The sequence below is a fragment of the Syngnathus leptorhynchus genome, chromosome 2, assembly GCF_054491065.1.
Source record: "Syngnathus leptorhynchus isolate UIUO chromosome 2, UIUO_Slep, whole genome shotgun sequence".
Classification (NCBI taxonomy): Eukaryota; Metazoa; Chordata; class Actinopteri; order Syngnathiformes; family Syngnathidae; genus Syngnathus; species Syngnathus leptorhynchus.
In genome coordinates, this window is record NC_141196.1 from 5,037,376 (window position 1) to 5,052,636 (window position 15,261).

The window sequence follows — 15,261 nt, forward strand, 5'->3', positions numbered from 1 at the left end:
GAGTGACGTCACGAGGGATTTGCGACAATGTCAAACGTCGCTGAGTGCATCTGTTCAGCGTCCAATCGCCAGACTCCGTTTAGCGTTTAGGTCGTATTGCGTGTACCACATGTGTTCGAGGTAAGATTCGCTACTATCTCTTTACTCAAAATGTGACCGCGTCAAATGATTGTTTTGTGGGATTTTCGGCTCATGTGAAAGTCGAGAAAAAGCGGAGTGTTGTGCTAAATGAGAGTTCGTAACGTTTTCAACGGCATCATTCGCCGTCTGGTCCTGATGTGAAAAGTTGCGCGTTACGTAACGGGAGTGCGGCACGTAATGGACATCAGGACGCATATGTTAACGGACAGGATGACATGTTACGCAAATCACATCATTCCTGATTCAAATTTGCACGTTTTCTCAAAACAAGAAAGAAAGAAAAAATACAAATGTAACAAACAAGAAGAATCCGGTTGCTTTGGTTCATCAATGCTGATTTTTTTCTGTTCATCGTTTCGACTCAAGATTTTATAGCAAACATTTTTTTTTAAATCACTAATGTGCCAGTAATTTCATAAAGCCAATGGTTCTCACACTTCTTTACACGATCACCTAAAATACTTTCTCTAAAGTACCAGTAAAATGAAAAAATAAAGAAAAAGCTATATTTACAACAAAAAAGGATACTCACAAATTGCAATAAATTGCTGTAACATGCAGCACTTGAAGATTAGTGCTGCTCTTAAACTAAAGAAAAACATAATCATTTAAATTGTACTGTACATTAATGTGAAATCAAAATAGCAGCTAATTTCGTGTTTGAAACTAAATCGCTCTTTGAGAATCATTCCAAAATGTTATTTAATTAAATATGAAAAGAGGTTTTGAAAATAGATGGATGGAATACAACTATTAAATACAACTGAAGTGTCTAAATGGTTTCTTACCCAAAACACAATAGGCAGCTCATAGGATACTCTGAGAATTAATTTAGGCAATTATTACGAGACTTTTAATGATCTAATTGAAAGAAGTCACATGGTCAAGGGTGGAGACCAAATGGTAAGATAATAAATCAGAATTGACATCTTAGCACACCATTTTTTTTCTTCTTGTGTGATTGACAGGAGCAGGTGAACGCAGTTGAGTCACAATGACCCGTTATTCCGAGGGATACGGAACCGAGGTACTTTAAAGACGTAGCTTTTAGTTTTCCAGTAGTAGCACAAACGTTAATTTGCCTCTTTTACGCAGGAGGAGTGCGTTTTGTCCGACCCTCAGGGAGAAAGTGACGCCGACGCCGACATTGAGGACGGCGACTGCAGGTGGTGCGGCTCACACCCTTCGCCTTCACCCGGAGCTTTTACCTGAACGCAAATAACATCTTACCTCTAGACTCCAAGAGCCCGGGTCGCTGCAGAGAATCAGCTCACGACGCCGCAAACGTCAACGTCTGGCTCGGCAGGACACTACTGAGAGCGAAGATGACGGCAGCCTCAGTCACGCCTCGCATCGGTGGAATCTGCGGCTCAGTCCGGACAGGACGAGCAGCCGCACCATCCTGGAAGTAAGTCAAATTGCTCGTACCAGTCAATTTTAGACAAGAAAGCAAATCAAGAAGCTCTACCAGTAATTGACAGCCCGCCCTAAAAATGTCTAGAATTATATTTTTTTGTGTCGATAAACTGCCTCGACTCATTTCACCATAGTTCCTTGATGCTAAAATGCCACAAGAAAATACTCAATTCACTTCTACACAGCTCATCAACCCCGAGGTGCCACAGGATGGCGGCAAAAGACTACCTTTGTCTAAATGAAGCAGCTTGTGTACTTTTATTGTAAACGTGAGACAGAAAGTGCTTATCGCAACAACGGCAACAATGCTCACATTTTGTGATGTCCGACAGGAAAGTATCTCACAAGTGAGGCCCCTCGTCATCTCCAGGTCCAGTGCGGACAAGCGGACAGAAGCGGAACCGCAGACGTGCGGGTGGGCGCCGCCCCTAGCGCCCCCGCTGCTTGTCCTATTGCTCGCGCTCGCAGCCGCCATCGCGTCCTTCCTCCTCCCGTGGGTCAGAACCTGATGAGACGAGCAGAGAGTCCAACAAGCTCAAGCACAAAACACTTTATTTTTGTCTCTGCTTCAAACATCAGAACGTTGGCGTGTCTTGGACGCCGGTTTTGGTCTCAGCTCCTTTTCAAAATAGACGTGCACTCCCAACAATGACGACTATGCAACTCCTTGGTTTCGACTGTGCCAGTTGACACAGTTCTGAAGAACGCCCCCCGATGTCCTTGTTGCCGTCTCAGCTCCGTCCCCCACCCTCTTGTGAAAGCACAATCAGACCCGATTTGAAAAGCAATAGCAGACGTGCGCCATCTTAGAACTTTCTATACCATCGTATACTCCTGGTTTATCCAATTTAATACCACCTGCTGGAAAATCCATTGTTGGAAGCTAAACTGTGGTTTTAATCGTCATTTCAAGTGTTTCAAGGGTCCACAGTCTTTCAATAAAATTACTTTTTGTAAATTTGACTTTGTGTTCATAATGACTTCCCAAGAATTAACATAACTATCCTAGTAATAGATAAAATGAGACTGTGTCTGTGTACCTAATAAAATGGCCACTGAGTCTATTTACAGCCAGTGTCGAAGCTGACATGTGGCCTTGAGAGCTGCGAGGCTGTTGACAGCCTTCCCCGGTCACAAACTCCTTCAAACCGCATCACGTTTGACTCATAGAATCAGACGCAATTCTGCAATAAATGATTAAAATGATTTATTTGAGAAGTTTGTTTTGATTGGATATCTTTCTACATTTTAAATGTACCGTAATTTACGGACTATAAGTCGCTCCGGAGTATAAGTCACACCAGCCATAAAATGCACAATAAAGTGAAAAAAAACAAACATATATAAGTCACACCGGAGTATAAGTCGCACTTTTGGGGGGGAATTTATTTGTCCAAATCCAACAACAAAAATAGACATGAACCAGCAACAACAGGCTAAACGATACCTAACAACAAATTTAGCTTGACTAGGTTGACAACCGTTTTTAAAACATAAAATCTAATGCCTCATTATTTTGTATTTTTGTCATTCTTCAAGTTGAAAAACGTTATCGAGATCACATTTATAATAGCCTCAGCAGTGCATTTTCATATAATGACCTCGGAGCTATTGAGTGACGGCGCATGGCGTCATCCAATGACAAAAGATGCGCGCGCGTGCAGGCTCTCAGCAACATTTCATTTCTCTTGATCAATCATGATGAAAATAACGTTTTAGCATCACTTCACTTGACACGTCATCCAATGATAAGAACAGCAATGTAGTATTATAGTATGTTGATACTATATTATATAGTGTGTTATTGGAGGTCTTGCATAATGTGGACATGTGGGGGCGCTGTGGTGCGCCATGGGCGTTGTACTGCTATGTTACACACAAGCGAGGAATAAACAGTTGCTGAATAAAGAAAGTTGCATTGGCGTTCATTTCTACTCCGTATAAACACAACGAGCAGCATGAGCGTTTCTCTTTTGATCGATCATGATGAAAATAACGTTTTAGCAACACTTCAATTGACACGTCATCCAATGACAAGAAGCTGCACGAGCATTTCTATGTTGATCGATCATGATGAAAATAACGTTTAAGCATCACTTCAATTGACACGTCATCCAATGATAAGAGCAGCATGAGCATTTCTAAATAGCTCGGTCATGATGAAAATAAAAAGTTAAACTTAAAAGTTTACATTTGTTCTTACAATGACGATAACGGGATAACTTGTTTTGATTTTGTTTATGAGTTATGGTTATTTCTGTACCCAAGACGTTTCATTTCTTCCGGTCTCATGTTTGCATGCTCTCCCCGGTGCTTGCGTGGGTTTTAACTGACTTAAGTATTTTCAGATTTTTCAGAGACCCCCCCCCCCACCTTCGCATATTTCCACCCTACCCCTACAAAAAAATAAAAGAATCATAGCTATCCCAGTACAATTGCTGCTACCACTACTACTAACGTTAACTGGCACAACTAACAGGACACAGTTGTCGATAAGTTTTAGCTCACCAGTGACGGAAAGTAGTTCTACTAGTGCACAGAAACGTCAGACGGTAGTGCAGAGATACTCAAAGACAGTCCCCTGGCGCCACCTAGTAAACTGGAACGTTGGCGCGGTCCGCAGCCGTGTTCATCCTCCTCACGTTGAGCTCTGCGGCGAGGCCTCGGGATCGCTTGTAAAAAGAAAGCGAGAGCTGGCGGTCCATGAGGAAGTTGTGGTAGAGGGTGGCCAGGCGAGTGCACAGCATCAGCTGCCACTTCTTGTTCCCCACATCCATGGCTGCGGCCAGGGCAAAATGGTAGTAGCCTGCCGCATCAAAAGGGTCCTGGAGAAAACAAAAAACAACTCTGACCAAAAAAAAAACAAAACAAGTCAATCAAATGCTTTCTTTTTGACGTTACGTCGAGTATATCCATTTTTTTGGGGTGAGGGTCCCTTGTTGGTCATATTTTCATTTGTATGCAAATTTTTGTTGACTTCATTCTTTTCTTGCCCCGCTGCCTGGCCAAACAATCACACTTTGAGTCCAAAAAGTCCAGTACCTTCAGATTGTAGAAAAGGATGTCCCCCAAGGTCCGGTATACCCTGGCGTAGTAGAGGGCTTCCTCGTCAAACTGCAGAGGGGCCGGGCAGAGGCTCAAAGTCTTCAGGTAGTAGTGTTCAGCCAGCTCACACTGACCTAAACGGTGGTACAAGGAGGCCAGACGATGGTAGGCCACTCGCTCGTTCAGGACCTCACCTGCACGGAGCGTGGACGGTCGCCACGAAAGGCAAATCTAATGAAAATGCACCAGTGCCATGTGGGCTGCCATAAGCAAGACGTGCAGGTAGTTCCTACCTAGCTTGACGCTGATCTCCAAAGCGCTGTGAGCAAATTCCAAGGCTTCTCCGTACAGTTGGAGTTGGAACATGACTTCTGCCAGCTTGTTGCACAGCCTCAGCCTGCTGGAAACGGCGCCGCTCCTGTCCGCCATGGGAAGAGCGCCATCCTGTGTCAAGGGCAGGCACCGCACACAACCAATGAGCAAAGCTACCAAATTCAACCAATTCATTATCTATCTGTCCAAAACACGCTAGTTCTGTTTTTGTGCTCAGGCCAAAGTAATAAAAAGATGACTTTGCACTACCTTGGTGCCAAGGAATCACAGTTAATTGAGAGGTTGCACATTGATACAAAAAAAAATGTATTCATGCCTAACTTGAGGACCAATGACTCACGTAGCTAGAGCGAACCAGGAGGGGGAAGAAAGAAAGAAATAGAGAGAAAGAAAGAAATAGAGAAAGCGAGAGAGAGAAAGAGAGAAAGAGAGAGAAAGAGAGTGTTTTCAAACATTTTGGGGGCACATACCCTGTAGTAGATGATAGCTTTGTCTTGATCATGGCGGCTGTTGAAGAAGATATCTCCAGCAGCTTCCTGCATCTTCAAGATGAACTTGTTGTCTCCTGTGCTCAGAGCCACATCCTGTGCGACCTGCCCACCACGAGACAAACAAATGTCTTACCGGAAAACAAAATTTCACTCATCCACAGTGCTATTTAGAATCAATCTTCATAGCTCGACATGACAAAAAGAATTCAGCAAAATTCTTCTCATTTGACCCAAAATGCCAATTAGTGCCTGTTTGTATTTGACCAACAAATCAGAAAACAGAAAAATGCTGGTGATGTCACGGGCCAGCTGGCAGCTGTACTCCACACCTGTACGTAAAGTTCCACCAGTTCCGCCTGGCCGAGGAGGTGGTAGATCTTGCCAGCTTGAAGCCATCCGTACGCTTCCTTCTCACTCAGGCCCAGGTCGATGAAAATAGCCAGGCTGCTCTTGGTGTGGTCGAGAGCCGCGCGATAGGCCCTACGTGATCATTTGGGAGCTAACGTTTGGGAGAACTCCACACGTGAACGTCAAGCGCTCGAACCGGGTGGGGAACCTGTGCGTGGCCAGCGAGAGGAAGAGCTGGCTGATGGCTTCCAATGTGTCACCCTCCCGTTCTCGGTCGGGTGTCCCTTGAAGCAGTCGGACCTGGTACTGGCTGTAGATGACGCGCCGGGCCCGGTCCGGACTCTCCCATTCATAAAAGTGGCACAGACGTCTTACCGCCGTCAGCTGGCCTGGTAAATATTAACATGGGGATGATCTGTTGTTGTCGTAATCTGAATTCATGTCTCGTTTTGGGTATGAGAAGGTCCTCTTTTTAGCAACTTACAGTCTAGGAGGTTGGCTTTGATGGCCAGCAGCAAAGCCCACTCGTAGCATCCTTTCCCAAAATGCATCCGCCGCTCGTTCACCCAGTGTTGTCCCAGGCGCAGGAGCACGGCGACAAAGGTCGTCTCGTGCCCTCCGTCCAGCGAGGAAAAGAGCCGCACGGACTCCATCAGGTGCTTCTGTGCGACTCCTTTAGCTCCGGCCTTGAGACACAGCAGGCCTTTGTGAGGAGAAGCCATTGCCACGTCGTTTACTGCAATTCCACTCACGTCATCATCGCTAATAAACAGATAAGTTACCGAGGTTGGCAAGCGCTATCGCTCGGTTGGGCAAGTCTTTGTTCTCCTGGCAGATGGCCACAGCGGCATGGTAGCTCTCTGCCGCCCTGCGAAGGTCACCCATACAACGGAGAGCCACGCCGCGCATGTTGAGTACCAACCCTGGATGACAATCAAAAAGTTAACACTCAAGACATGTGGTCCAACTTTAATACGGCACTCGGAAAATCGAGCCTGGCCGGAGTCGAGTCATGTGACTCGAGTCCTTGGGTTTTGATCAAAAGCAGTAACGAAAATCCAGAGACCTCGTGTCACGTGACTCGAGTCGTCGGGTTTCGGTCAAAAGCAGTGACCAAAATACAGCGACCTCGTGTCACGTGACTCGAGTCGTCGGGTTTTGGTCAAAAGCAGTCAAAAAAATCCAGGGACCTCGTGTCACGTGACTCGAGTCCTCAGGTTTTGGTCAAAAGCAGGAACCAAAATCCAAAGACCTTCCAGCGGCGTGGCGCAGAGCTCCGGCAGAGCTGCCAAGACCGAGTCCAAGACGCGCAGTCCCACGCTGGGTTGAACATTGTGAATATGGAGCCATGCCAGCCAGAGGAGGGCACTCTTCTCTTCAGCCACGTCTGGAGAGGGAGGGGCACCGTCGATGAGTTTGCGCATGACTCGGATGGCGTGGCCGAGCATCCCGTGCTGGTACAAGAGCTGCGACAGACAAAGGGCCAGCCGGTGCTTCCAAACGAATGGTCCTCCTTGACAGTCGCTCAAAGAGAGACACCCGTGCAAATACGTAGCCACGTGCGCTGGGAAGGACTTGTCCGCACAGAAGCTCGACACGAGGAGCAGGCTGCCGAGGCCGTCTGTCAGGGTGGCCGCAGGACGCAGCAGTGCGCTTCTGGCTGAGGAAATACTAAGATGGCGGAAGCCCATTTCCTTGTGCAGCCTCGCCAGGGTGAGATCGCCTCCACTGGCGGAGACGCTCGACCCTCCTTGACACCCAGCGCAAAGAACAAGCAGCCTTTCCAGGTAAGGGACAACTTTGGGCGGCTCTTCACGAGTCCAGTGGTGCATCGCCAGAAGATAGCAAGCCCGGGCTTCGGCCATCGTGTTTTCAGACACAATCGCCTTCTTGAGGGCGTATTGCAGAACCCAGCTTTCCGTCACGCATTCCAGGCAGGACGACGTTCCCGTTAATAAGGCCGCCAGTCGTTCGGACGTGTCAAAGGAGCGCTCCGTGTTCCTCTGCAGAAGATAAATGGCGGCCAGGTTGGAATAAATGCTAGCCAGCAGCCTGATGTCGGCAAAAGTATCACGGGGAACGCGGAGCGCCTCCTCAAAATAGACCCGGGCCTGGCTGAATTTGGACTTGGCGGCGCAGAACTTTCCCAAAAGGAAGCACAGACGAGTCTGGGACCACAAAAGATTTTGCTTCCTAGCGGTTTCCCTGGCGACGGACAGAAAGGAAATCAACTCGTCCTCACTTGAGTGGCCGCAGAAGATGGAGGAGGACACAAGTTCGGGTGTCAGTACGTAAAGGGCTCTGAACTCATCTTTGGATTCGCGTCCATCCAGAAAGGATAGGACCAACGTGATGTTCTCATTGCCTTGTCTTTCTTCAGCTGGCTGGACAGTGAACGGAGGAACTTTAATGCTTTGGCCTTTATCCTCTCTGGTTCTCCAATAAACACACTCAGAAGACAAATCCAGAAGCTGCACCATATTTTCCTGGAAGCAGGACTCATCCAGGATTGAAGGATCTTCAGAAAAAAAATCAAAACCACGCTCTGAGACCAGAATGCCACTCATGTCTTAGGACACTGCCGGAAAAGACTTACGATTGGCCGTGGAGTCGTGGTAGCTGAACACATCTGGAATCGAAGGACAAAGAAGACACATTTGTATCTTTCAGTCTTCTCCAGACTTGCGTTTTCACAAGTGGATCTCTTGAACATGACCACATTCTTTTTAGAATTTTCGCACATTTCTTACCAAGTTTGTAGCTCCTTCCAGAATCATTCTGAGAAGCGCTTTGGAGTAAGGCGGTCGTTTCTTCACCGGCATCTTCCCGCAGATTGAAAAAGTCAGCTTCGTCTCCGTCTAAAAGAGCGTTGGTCGAGCTGGACACGCCATGAGATCACGAGCGAGACGACTTTGCTTCTGAAAGCCGTTTTACTTGCTCCGTTTTCACGTTGCGGCCGCACACACTCACTCGTAGGTGTCTCCCGAGGGTTTCACCAGGCTCGTTCGGAGCAGACCCATTTCTCCCGTTTCCTCCTTTATGGCCAAGAACCAGCAGTGACAGGACACCAGTCGTCCCACGATGATGATGCGGTCATTGGGGGACACGCTCAGCTCATCTGGACCTTTGGCGTCATATTGCGCGGTAGACACACACGTGCCTGCGGCTGAGCACAAGATGGTGAGTTTAGGATAATAATTCATCAAGATAACATGCATCCATTTTTGTGCCAATATCACAACCAATTCCAACCAGTGTGCCAGGAAAAATTCGCCCATTCCATTGAATTGGTTTACTAAAATAAAAAAAACATTATTTACATATATTAATTTAACACTCTTCTAATTGATGACAGGAAGTGAAAACAAGCAGTTTCCACCAGTTGGCAATCGTGAAATGAAAGAACCAGGTCACATAGTCGATATATTCTCGAGCTCATCGTTATTTCACTAGAATGCAATGCCACAAGGGGTCTCATGTCGCCTAGTAGGCGTTTGAAGTTTTTCCTTGCTCTCCTGGGGAGTTTAAGATCAGGGGATGTTTGAGAATATTGGTCAATTTTTAGACATGTCCTGAGTGTTGTTAGTCACCTAAATGTTGAACACTGAAATGTTTGGCATGCTCAAACATGGCCAATAAAAATTCTTGGATCTTGAATTATGAGCCGTTACATAACTATGCGTCTTCCACTCTCTCAGAACACTAATACAGCATCAACATTAGTCATTTTATGAAGAGAATAAAGAATACTATATAAATGTGATAAAGGTCGTGTTGTCAGTGCGCATCTGAATAATGAACCATTTCTGTTCAAATAATTCCCTAATGAGTTAAATTAACAACATAGATGCTAATAAGCATTAGCGTAAAGGGTAGTCATCTTTTTTTTTTTTTGTCCCAATGATCTATGTGGTGGCTTTGAATACATTGGCTAATTTGGCAGATTTTCTGCTTAGTTTTAAAATATACTTCAACTGGGACTGGTATTGAAAACTTCAATACTCGCCATTATTTTTCAGTGGTGATGATGGTCGGCAAAAGTCTAGAGTTTGAGCTAACTTGTATTTCAAGTCGGCACTAGTGCAAGTCTAAAATGATTTCATGTCTCAAAAAATTTGTCTCACTCATCTCTCAAGACACCATTGAATGTGTGTAGGCTCAGAAATTGAGATAAATTGCAATAATCCAAACTGCCACCTCACCGAAGAGCATGGGGAAGTCACGGGCCGGTTTGCCATCACCCACCAAAATGTTCTCTGGACAAGACTTGAGAAACCACCTGCGAAAACATCACGTGAATGCCAACGGCCACTTTTATCACCATCGTCGAGTGCCCTACATTTTTCATTATCGGTGCCGGTTTTACAGTAAACGTCAACAAGAATGATTTCCAAAGATTTTTACAGATTACTATTGTGATCCCCCCCCCCACCTAATGGCAGGAGAACCTCATCTGGAACCCAGAACAGAGCTACACTGCATTCTGTGTGCCTGATGTTTTAACTCACTGATGAAAAGGTATCACAGGCTCCAACGCAGGTTTGGCCCCGGTGCCTCGGGAGCCGTCGGACAAGCAAAGGACCGTCCAGCCCGAGTCCCGAAAGGGAGACTCAAAGAGCGCCATGTCTCCCTGCTCCAGGTACAGGTCGGGTCCGGAGGTGGAACTATCAAACATCTGACTGGCGGTGCAGCGAGCAAACAGTGACGCTGACGACACAGATCATCACAACTCGCTATTTGCAATCAAATGACACTCCAAGGGTCACCATGTTTAAGAATTTGCAGATAAATATGACAAATGTATCCACTTCACTTTCACTTGAAGTTATGTTTTGGATGTAATTTTAGACGACTATATTATTTTGTTGTTAGTTTGTTCATGACTACCACCCAGTTTGTACCTTCTTCCATGAGGACGCACGTGTAGAGAACTTGAAGAGTGTCCTCCGGAACGGAAACTTGGATTCCAAGATGGTTTTCCAAGGAGAGGAGCCACAACTCCTTGTCAAACAACAAAAGCTCCATGCAATGACCAAGCCGGCCTATGACAAACACGATATGAGAAGCGCACGAAACATTTTTTTGGGGAGAAGCTAAACAGCAACAATATTGCCAACGTACCGAGTGTGTAGTGCGTTGCGAACATCCACACTTCCTCGAATGTTTTGAACGTGACAAAAATCACTCGGTCTTCACTGTCAATGGCAACGAGGTGAGCAGACAACTCCTATTTGACACAGTTTTTGTTGCTTGGTGATTTCCCCCGAATGACCTTTCCGAGTGTGTTTTTGTGACGTACCTCAATGAGAGTGCTGAGCTCAGTGCTGTCAGCCTGCTGAATGCGCAGTTTCCCTCGCAGCATTTCCTGCGACTCCTCGTGTGCAGGAAGACGCTCGTGACCCGTGACCGCATCCAGGCGCACGGGCAGGGCTGAAAGTGCACAAAAAGTCAGGGATCATCATCCAAATCTTCCTGCATGCCTATCTCAGCCTTCATCGGGCAGTAGGCGGGGGACACCCTGAACCGGTTGCCAGCCAATCGCGGGGCACACAGAGACGAACAACCATTCGGACTCGCACTTAGGGGCAATTTGGAGTGCTCAATCGGCCTACCAAGCATGTTTTTGGAATGTGGGAGGAAACCGGAGCGCCCGGAGAAAACCCACGCGGACACGGGGAGAACATGCAAACTCTACACAGAGTGGGCCAGAGGTGGAATCGAACTCGCCCCCTACTAACTGTGAGGCGGACGTGCTGGCCGGTGCACCACCGAGCCGCCCGGTTTAGTAACTAAACGCCACAAAACAAAACAGGCTCATTGTTCAATTGTGTTCAAAAAAATAAAGTTAATAATGTAAAAAAAAAATGTATTTGCCTGTTCTAGCTGCAGTTTGATACACACTTGAAGATTAATGAGTGACTTCCGAGGGTAAATATGTAATCTACTTGAAATGGACTCACATGACATGTCTACAGCTGGGGTCATGCATGCAATGTGGGGAAGAAAAAAAAAAAGAAAAAAAAAAGAAGTAACCTGTTAAAAGGTTCTCATCAGATGTTTCCTTCAGAGTGGCAACACCTGGAGGAACATGGAGAGGAAAAATAAGAAGACAAAGATGTATTTGTTTAAATTGCCGTTCGCCGAGAACGCAACTAGTATTAATGGGCATTGTTGAAAAATGAATAAGAATGACCCGTGACAGAATTGGTTACAACATAAAATGGGTAAATAGATTTTTTTTTTTTTTAAGTTATTTTTTTTTCATACCAAGTCGACTGTGTCCTCTGCTTTTTTCCATCGCGTTCACTTCTGCTGGTCACTTCGACACTGAAGACACAAATGAGCATTTCTCTGAGAAGGAAACAAGTGTCAAGCCCACAGCGGCTGCTCTGGCTCTCCAAAATAAAGGTTAGTTTACTCGTCAAAGAAACACTTTCAATTCATGACTTTATTTTCAGAAATGAAATGTTGCGCATTTAAAAGGAATCCTTACCTTCACGTTTTGACTCTTAAATCGAGCCTAGCTAGACTCCTCAATTTTCTGCTAAGGTGGACTGAAAAAAAGAATGCTTTATTTACCCATTTTGACAAAGACTTACTCTTTAATGTGTGTATGTATGCTCCCTCAATGCTGCTATTTATTAATAATCACCAGCTAAAAAAAACAGCTAAAGTGCTTTTGCTGTGAGCGTGTTCGCTTTTGCGCGTGGCCTAGTCCCCATTTAGTGTAGCAGCCAGGGTTACGTCAGGATTACGCACGCAGTTTACTCAATAGATTCATAGTAACGCACCGCATTTAGCGTTCAGTAACGATTACGGCGTTACAACGACGGAAACAGTCTTTTGTTAGATTACCACGTCACTGAAAAAATAACGGCGGTACCTAAAGGCGTTATTTTAAAACACTGATATCAACACAAATCCAATCGTGTTAGTCAACAAGATACCTATTGTACTTCATAGGTGTCAAAATCAAGGCCCGGGGGCCATGTAAGGCCCGCCACATCATTTCAAGTGGCCCGCGAAGACAAATTGTGCATCAAATTTGTGTGTCATTACTAGAATTGCAAATTATTTTCACTTTTAATATCTTTTTTTAGTATTTGACCAGTTTTTACTCGTCTGATTTGAAAACGAGTTATTTGTTAGTGTGTTTTCCAGCTTTTACTGTAGATTATATACAGTACAGTAGCGTACTCCATACAGTCCAGCATGCCAGACCACTGGGTGGCGCAACAACATAATTTCGTAACACACCGCGATTTGAATTTGACGCTGGTGAAAGCGGATGTTTAAATGATTCTTACTTCAGAATAAAATGCTAAGACTTTGGTTTTTTTCTTCGGTTCTACGATCGTAACAAAACTAAAACGAGCGATTAACAAAAAGATAATATTTTTCGTATAAAACCCAACGAACCGCTGTAACCGCTGCTTGGAAGCCCTCCGTCGGAGCTACATTTCCTTTGTTTTGACAACCCACAACCGGTCGTAGCCTTCTTTTCTAACTGCGAGTCGCTACCTTGATGCCCTGTCAAATCAGGAGCTACCGGAAAGCTGGGGCCCAGTCAAAACAATGCAGTTTAAATGGCGTCTACAATTTAACGGGAAACGCGAAGCTCCCCAGCCCGATTTTTGAGGTGCCACCTTTTGATTAGCGACTCGACTCGCCAGGCCACCGACGCTTTGTTTGCGTTTCCCCGACCTCGTACGGATGTTTTTGTTGGCTGCAGATGGAGGCGGCTAGCGAGCGCCTGCTCTTGACCTAGCCTGCCGCAGGGGATCCAAGAGCAGAAAGAGGAGGAAGACAGCGAGCGACAAACGGAGGACATCCATACGCGCCTCACTCCTGCTTCCGCCCGGGCGCCGAGCCTCATGGCCGACTAGCACTCGCTTTCCGTTCTGTCATGGCTCCGTGTTCCGTGGCGGCGGCCTGCCGCAGCCTGGCCCTCTCGACGTGGCTACTGTCCTTTTGCTTCGTCCACCTGCTGTGCCTCGATTTCACCGTGGCCGAGCGGGAGGAATGGTACACGGCTTTCGTCAACATCACCTACGTAGAGCCCGCCACCAAGACGCTGCGCATCGACAAGTCCGAATGCGGGCGTTACGGGGAACACTCGCCCAAGCGGGAGACCAAGGGGGTAGTAGTCCTGCCCGCCGCTCCGCACGATCGCCAGGCCTGCGACCCCTCCACCCCGTTTGTGGTGCCAGCCCAAGCCGGTGCGTGGGTGGCTCTGATCGCCCGCGGGAACTGCACGTACAGGGACAAAATCCGGCACGCCGCCGAGCGCAACGCCTCGGCTGTGGTCATTTTCAACGTGGGCTCGTCCAACGCCAACGATACCATCACCATGCCTCATCCGGGTGCGCCCACCGTTTCCTTCTCTCACGCTCCTTTGTACATATCTTGCCAGTATCGCCGGAATTTGGTGCGATATCTCGGGGTGAATCTACCATGCTCTAGGGAAATCTCTCTGGACTATCGTCCAGCAAGTAATTAATCAACAATCCCTCAAACGGGAAAAGGAGGCTTGCGTCACATCAGCCTGTTGTAACTGAAGGGATTACAAGAGTCACAGAAAGGGGGTGGATGTCCATTTGGGACTGATTGGACAACAACATTGAACAGTTTGGGATACAGGCGTTCAAGTGTTCAGAGCGGGTCGAATCAGGTTCATCTGTAAAAGTTGCAGATCGGTTATAGTTCATCCTGAAGTTTCACCTCAAAAGCCAGACAGGCCAAAAATCTTTTGGGGTACTTTTCTATGTAGCATGTTTTGTTCCGATCAAGTTGACGCTCATGGTCACTTGTCGAAATAAAGGCAAGGCGAGTGAAGCTGTCTGCAAAGGAGTAAACTCTGTAACAAGCATCTTGAAACGAGAACATTGCTTGCGGAAGGTGTCTGCAGTCGAGACGTCCTCAAGCAATGTTGCCACTCAGGATTTTCCCTCTGACCTTTTGAGATGTCCTTCTCCCCTACTCAGGCACAGGCGACGTGGTGGCCATCATGATTCCGGAGCCCAAAGGTCGTGAGGTGGTGTCTCTGCTGGAGCGTAACGTGACCGTCACCATGACCATCACCATCGGGACCAGGAACCTGCAGAAGTATGTGAGCCGCACCTCGGTGGTCTTTGTCTCCATCTCCTTCATCGTGCTGATGATCATCTCGCTGGCCTGGCTCGTCTTCTACTACATCCAGAGGTTCCGATACGCCAACGCGCGAGACCGCAATCAGGTACAAATGGGACAGCCACACGGGGGCGATGGCAAACGCATATTCACCACCTGATTACCAGAAAGATATATTTTTTTTATGATCAGGTCAACGACAGAATTTTGAGTGAACTATTTCGGGAACTCTCACAGTCCACTAAATAAAAAAAAAAAAAGAACTTGGCCAATATCTCCGCTAAGTGATATTGTCGAAATATGTATTAAATGTATACATTAGTCAACAATTCCAAACCTAAGTCACCATCCTCCTCTC

The 15,261-nt window shown here is 46.6% G+C and overlaps 3 protein-coding genes across 6 annotated transcripts in view; 2 read left to right on the forward strand and 1 right to left on the reverse strand.

Moving 5' to 3' along the window:
* Positions 1-2,663, forward strand: LOC147060293 (uncharacterized). Of its 2 annotated transcripts, XM_085906281.1 has the most exons (5): positions 1-120; positions 1,110-1,168; positions 1,237-1,307; positions 1,378-1,549; positions 1,890-2,663. In XM_085906281.1, the coding sequence occupies exons 2-5, from the start codon at positions 1,136-1,138 to the stop codon at positions 2,064-2,066; spliced, it is 453 nt and encodes a 150-aa protein (XP_085762407.1). In that variant the 5' UTR covers positions 1-120; positions 1,110-1,135; the 3' UTR covers positions 2,067-2,663. The 2 variants fall into 2 exon arrangements, with proteins under 2 accessions (XP_085762407.1, XP_085762408.1); XM_085906282.1 differs by lacking the exon at positions 1-120 and having other exon boundaries at positions 882-1,168.
* Positions 2,601-12,208, reverse strand: sh3tc1 (SH3 domain and tetratricopeptide repeats 1). The gene is made up of 20 exons (XM_085906242.1): positions 12,042-12,208; positions 11,808-11,852; positions 11,074-11,204; positions 10,896-11,001; positions 10,676-10,816; positions 10,283-10,481; positions 9,977-10,053; positions 8,745-8,940; positions 8,525-8,652; positions 8,371-8,403; positions 8,252-8,292; positions 7,027-8,158; positions 6,557-6,697; positions 6,259-6,477; positions 5,983-6,163; positions 5,756-5,906; positions 5,406-5,528; positions 4,896-5,046; positions 4,600-4,796; positions 2,601-4,382 (listed from the first exon to the last, which is right to left on the reverse strand). The coding sequence occupies exons 1-20, from the start codon at positions 12,070-12,072 to the stop codon at positions 4,149-4,151; spliced, it is 3,657 nt and encodes a 1,218-aa protein (XP_085762368.1). The 5' UTR covers positions 12,073-12,208; the 3' UTR covers positions 2,601-4,148.
* The window catches only part of LOC147060295 (RING finger protein 150-like), a 6,161-nt gene continuing 2,718 nt past the window's right edge, over positions 11,819-15,261 (forward strand). The window contains exons 1-3 of one of the 3 annotated variants that reach the window (XM_085906250.1): positions 12,098-12,182; positions 13,507-14,137; positions 14,759-15,009. In XM_085906250.1, coding sequence (XP_085762376.1) covers positions 13,681-14,137; positions 14,759-15,009 — 708 coding nt within the window. In that variant the 5' untranslated portion in view covers positions 12,098-12,182; positions 13,507-13,680. Of the gene's footprint in view, positions 12,183-13,086; positions 14,138-14,758; positions 15,010-15,261 lie in introns of those variants that run through there. The other 2 variants (XM_085906252.1, XM_085906249.1) reach the window with 2 other exon arrangements.

Bases quoted from the DNA above. Each gene is read 5' to 3' on its own strand.
- sh3tc1 (XM_085906242.1), bottom strand. From the start codon at position 12,072: ATGGAAAAAAGCAGAGGACACAGTCGACTTG. The intron at 11,205-11,807 runs GTTACTTCTTTT...GTGCACTTTCAG, and splicing joins TGATGAGAACCTTTTAACAG to CCCTGCCCGTGCGCCTGGAT. The intron at 6,164-6,258 runs GTAAGTTGCTAA...AATATTTACCAG, and splicing joins CAAAGCCAACCTCCTAGACT to GCCAGCTGACGGCGGTAAGA.
- LOC147060293 (XM_085906281.1), top strand. From the start codon at position 1,136: ATGACCCGTTATTCCGAGGGATACGGAACCGAG. The intron at 1,169-1,236 runs GTACTTTAAAGA...TCTTTTACGCAG, and splicing joins CCGAGGGATACGGAACCGAG to GAGGAGTGCGTTTTGTCCGA. The intron at 1,550-1,889 runs GTAAGTCAAATT...GATGTCCGACAG, and splicing joins GCAGCCGCACCATCCTGGAA to GAAAGTATCTCACAAGTGAG.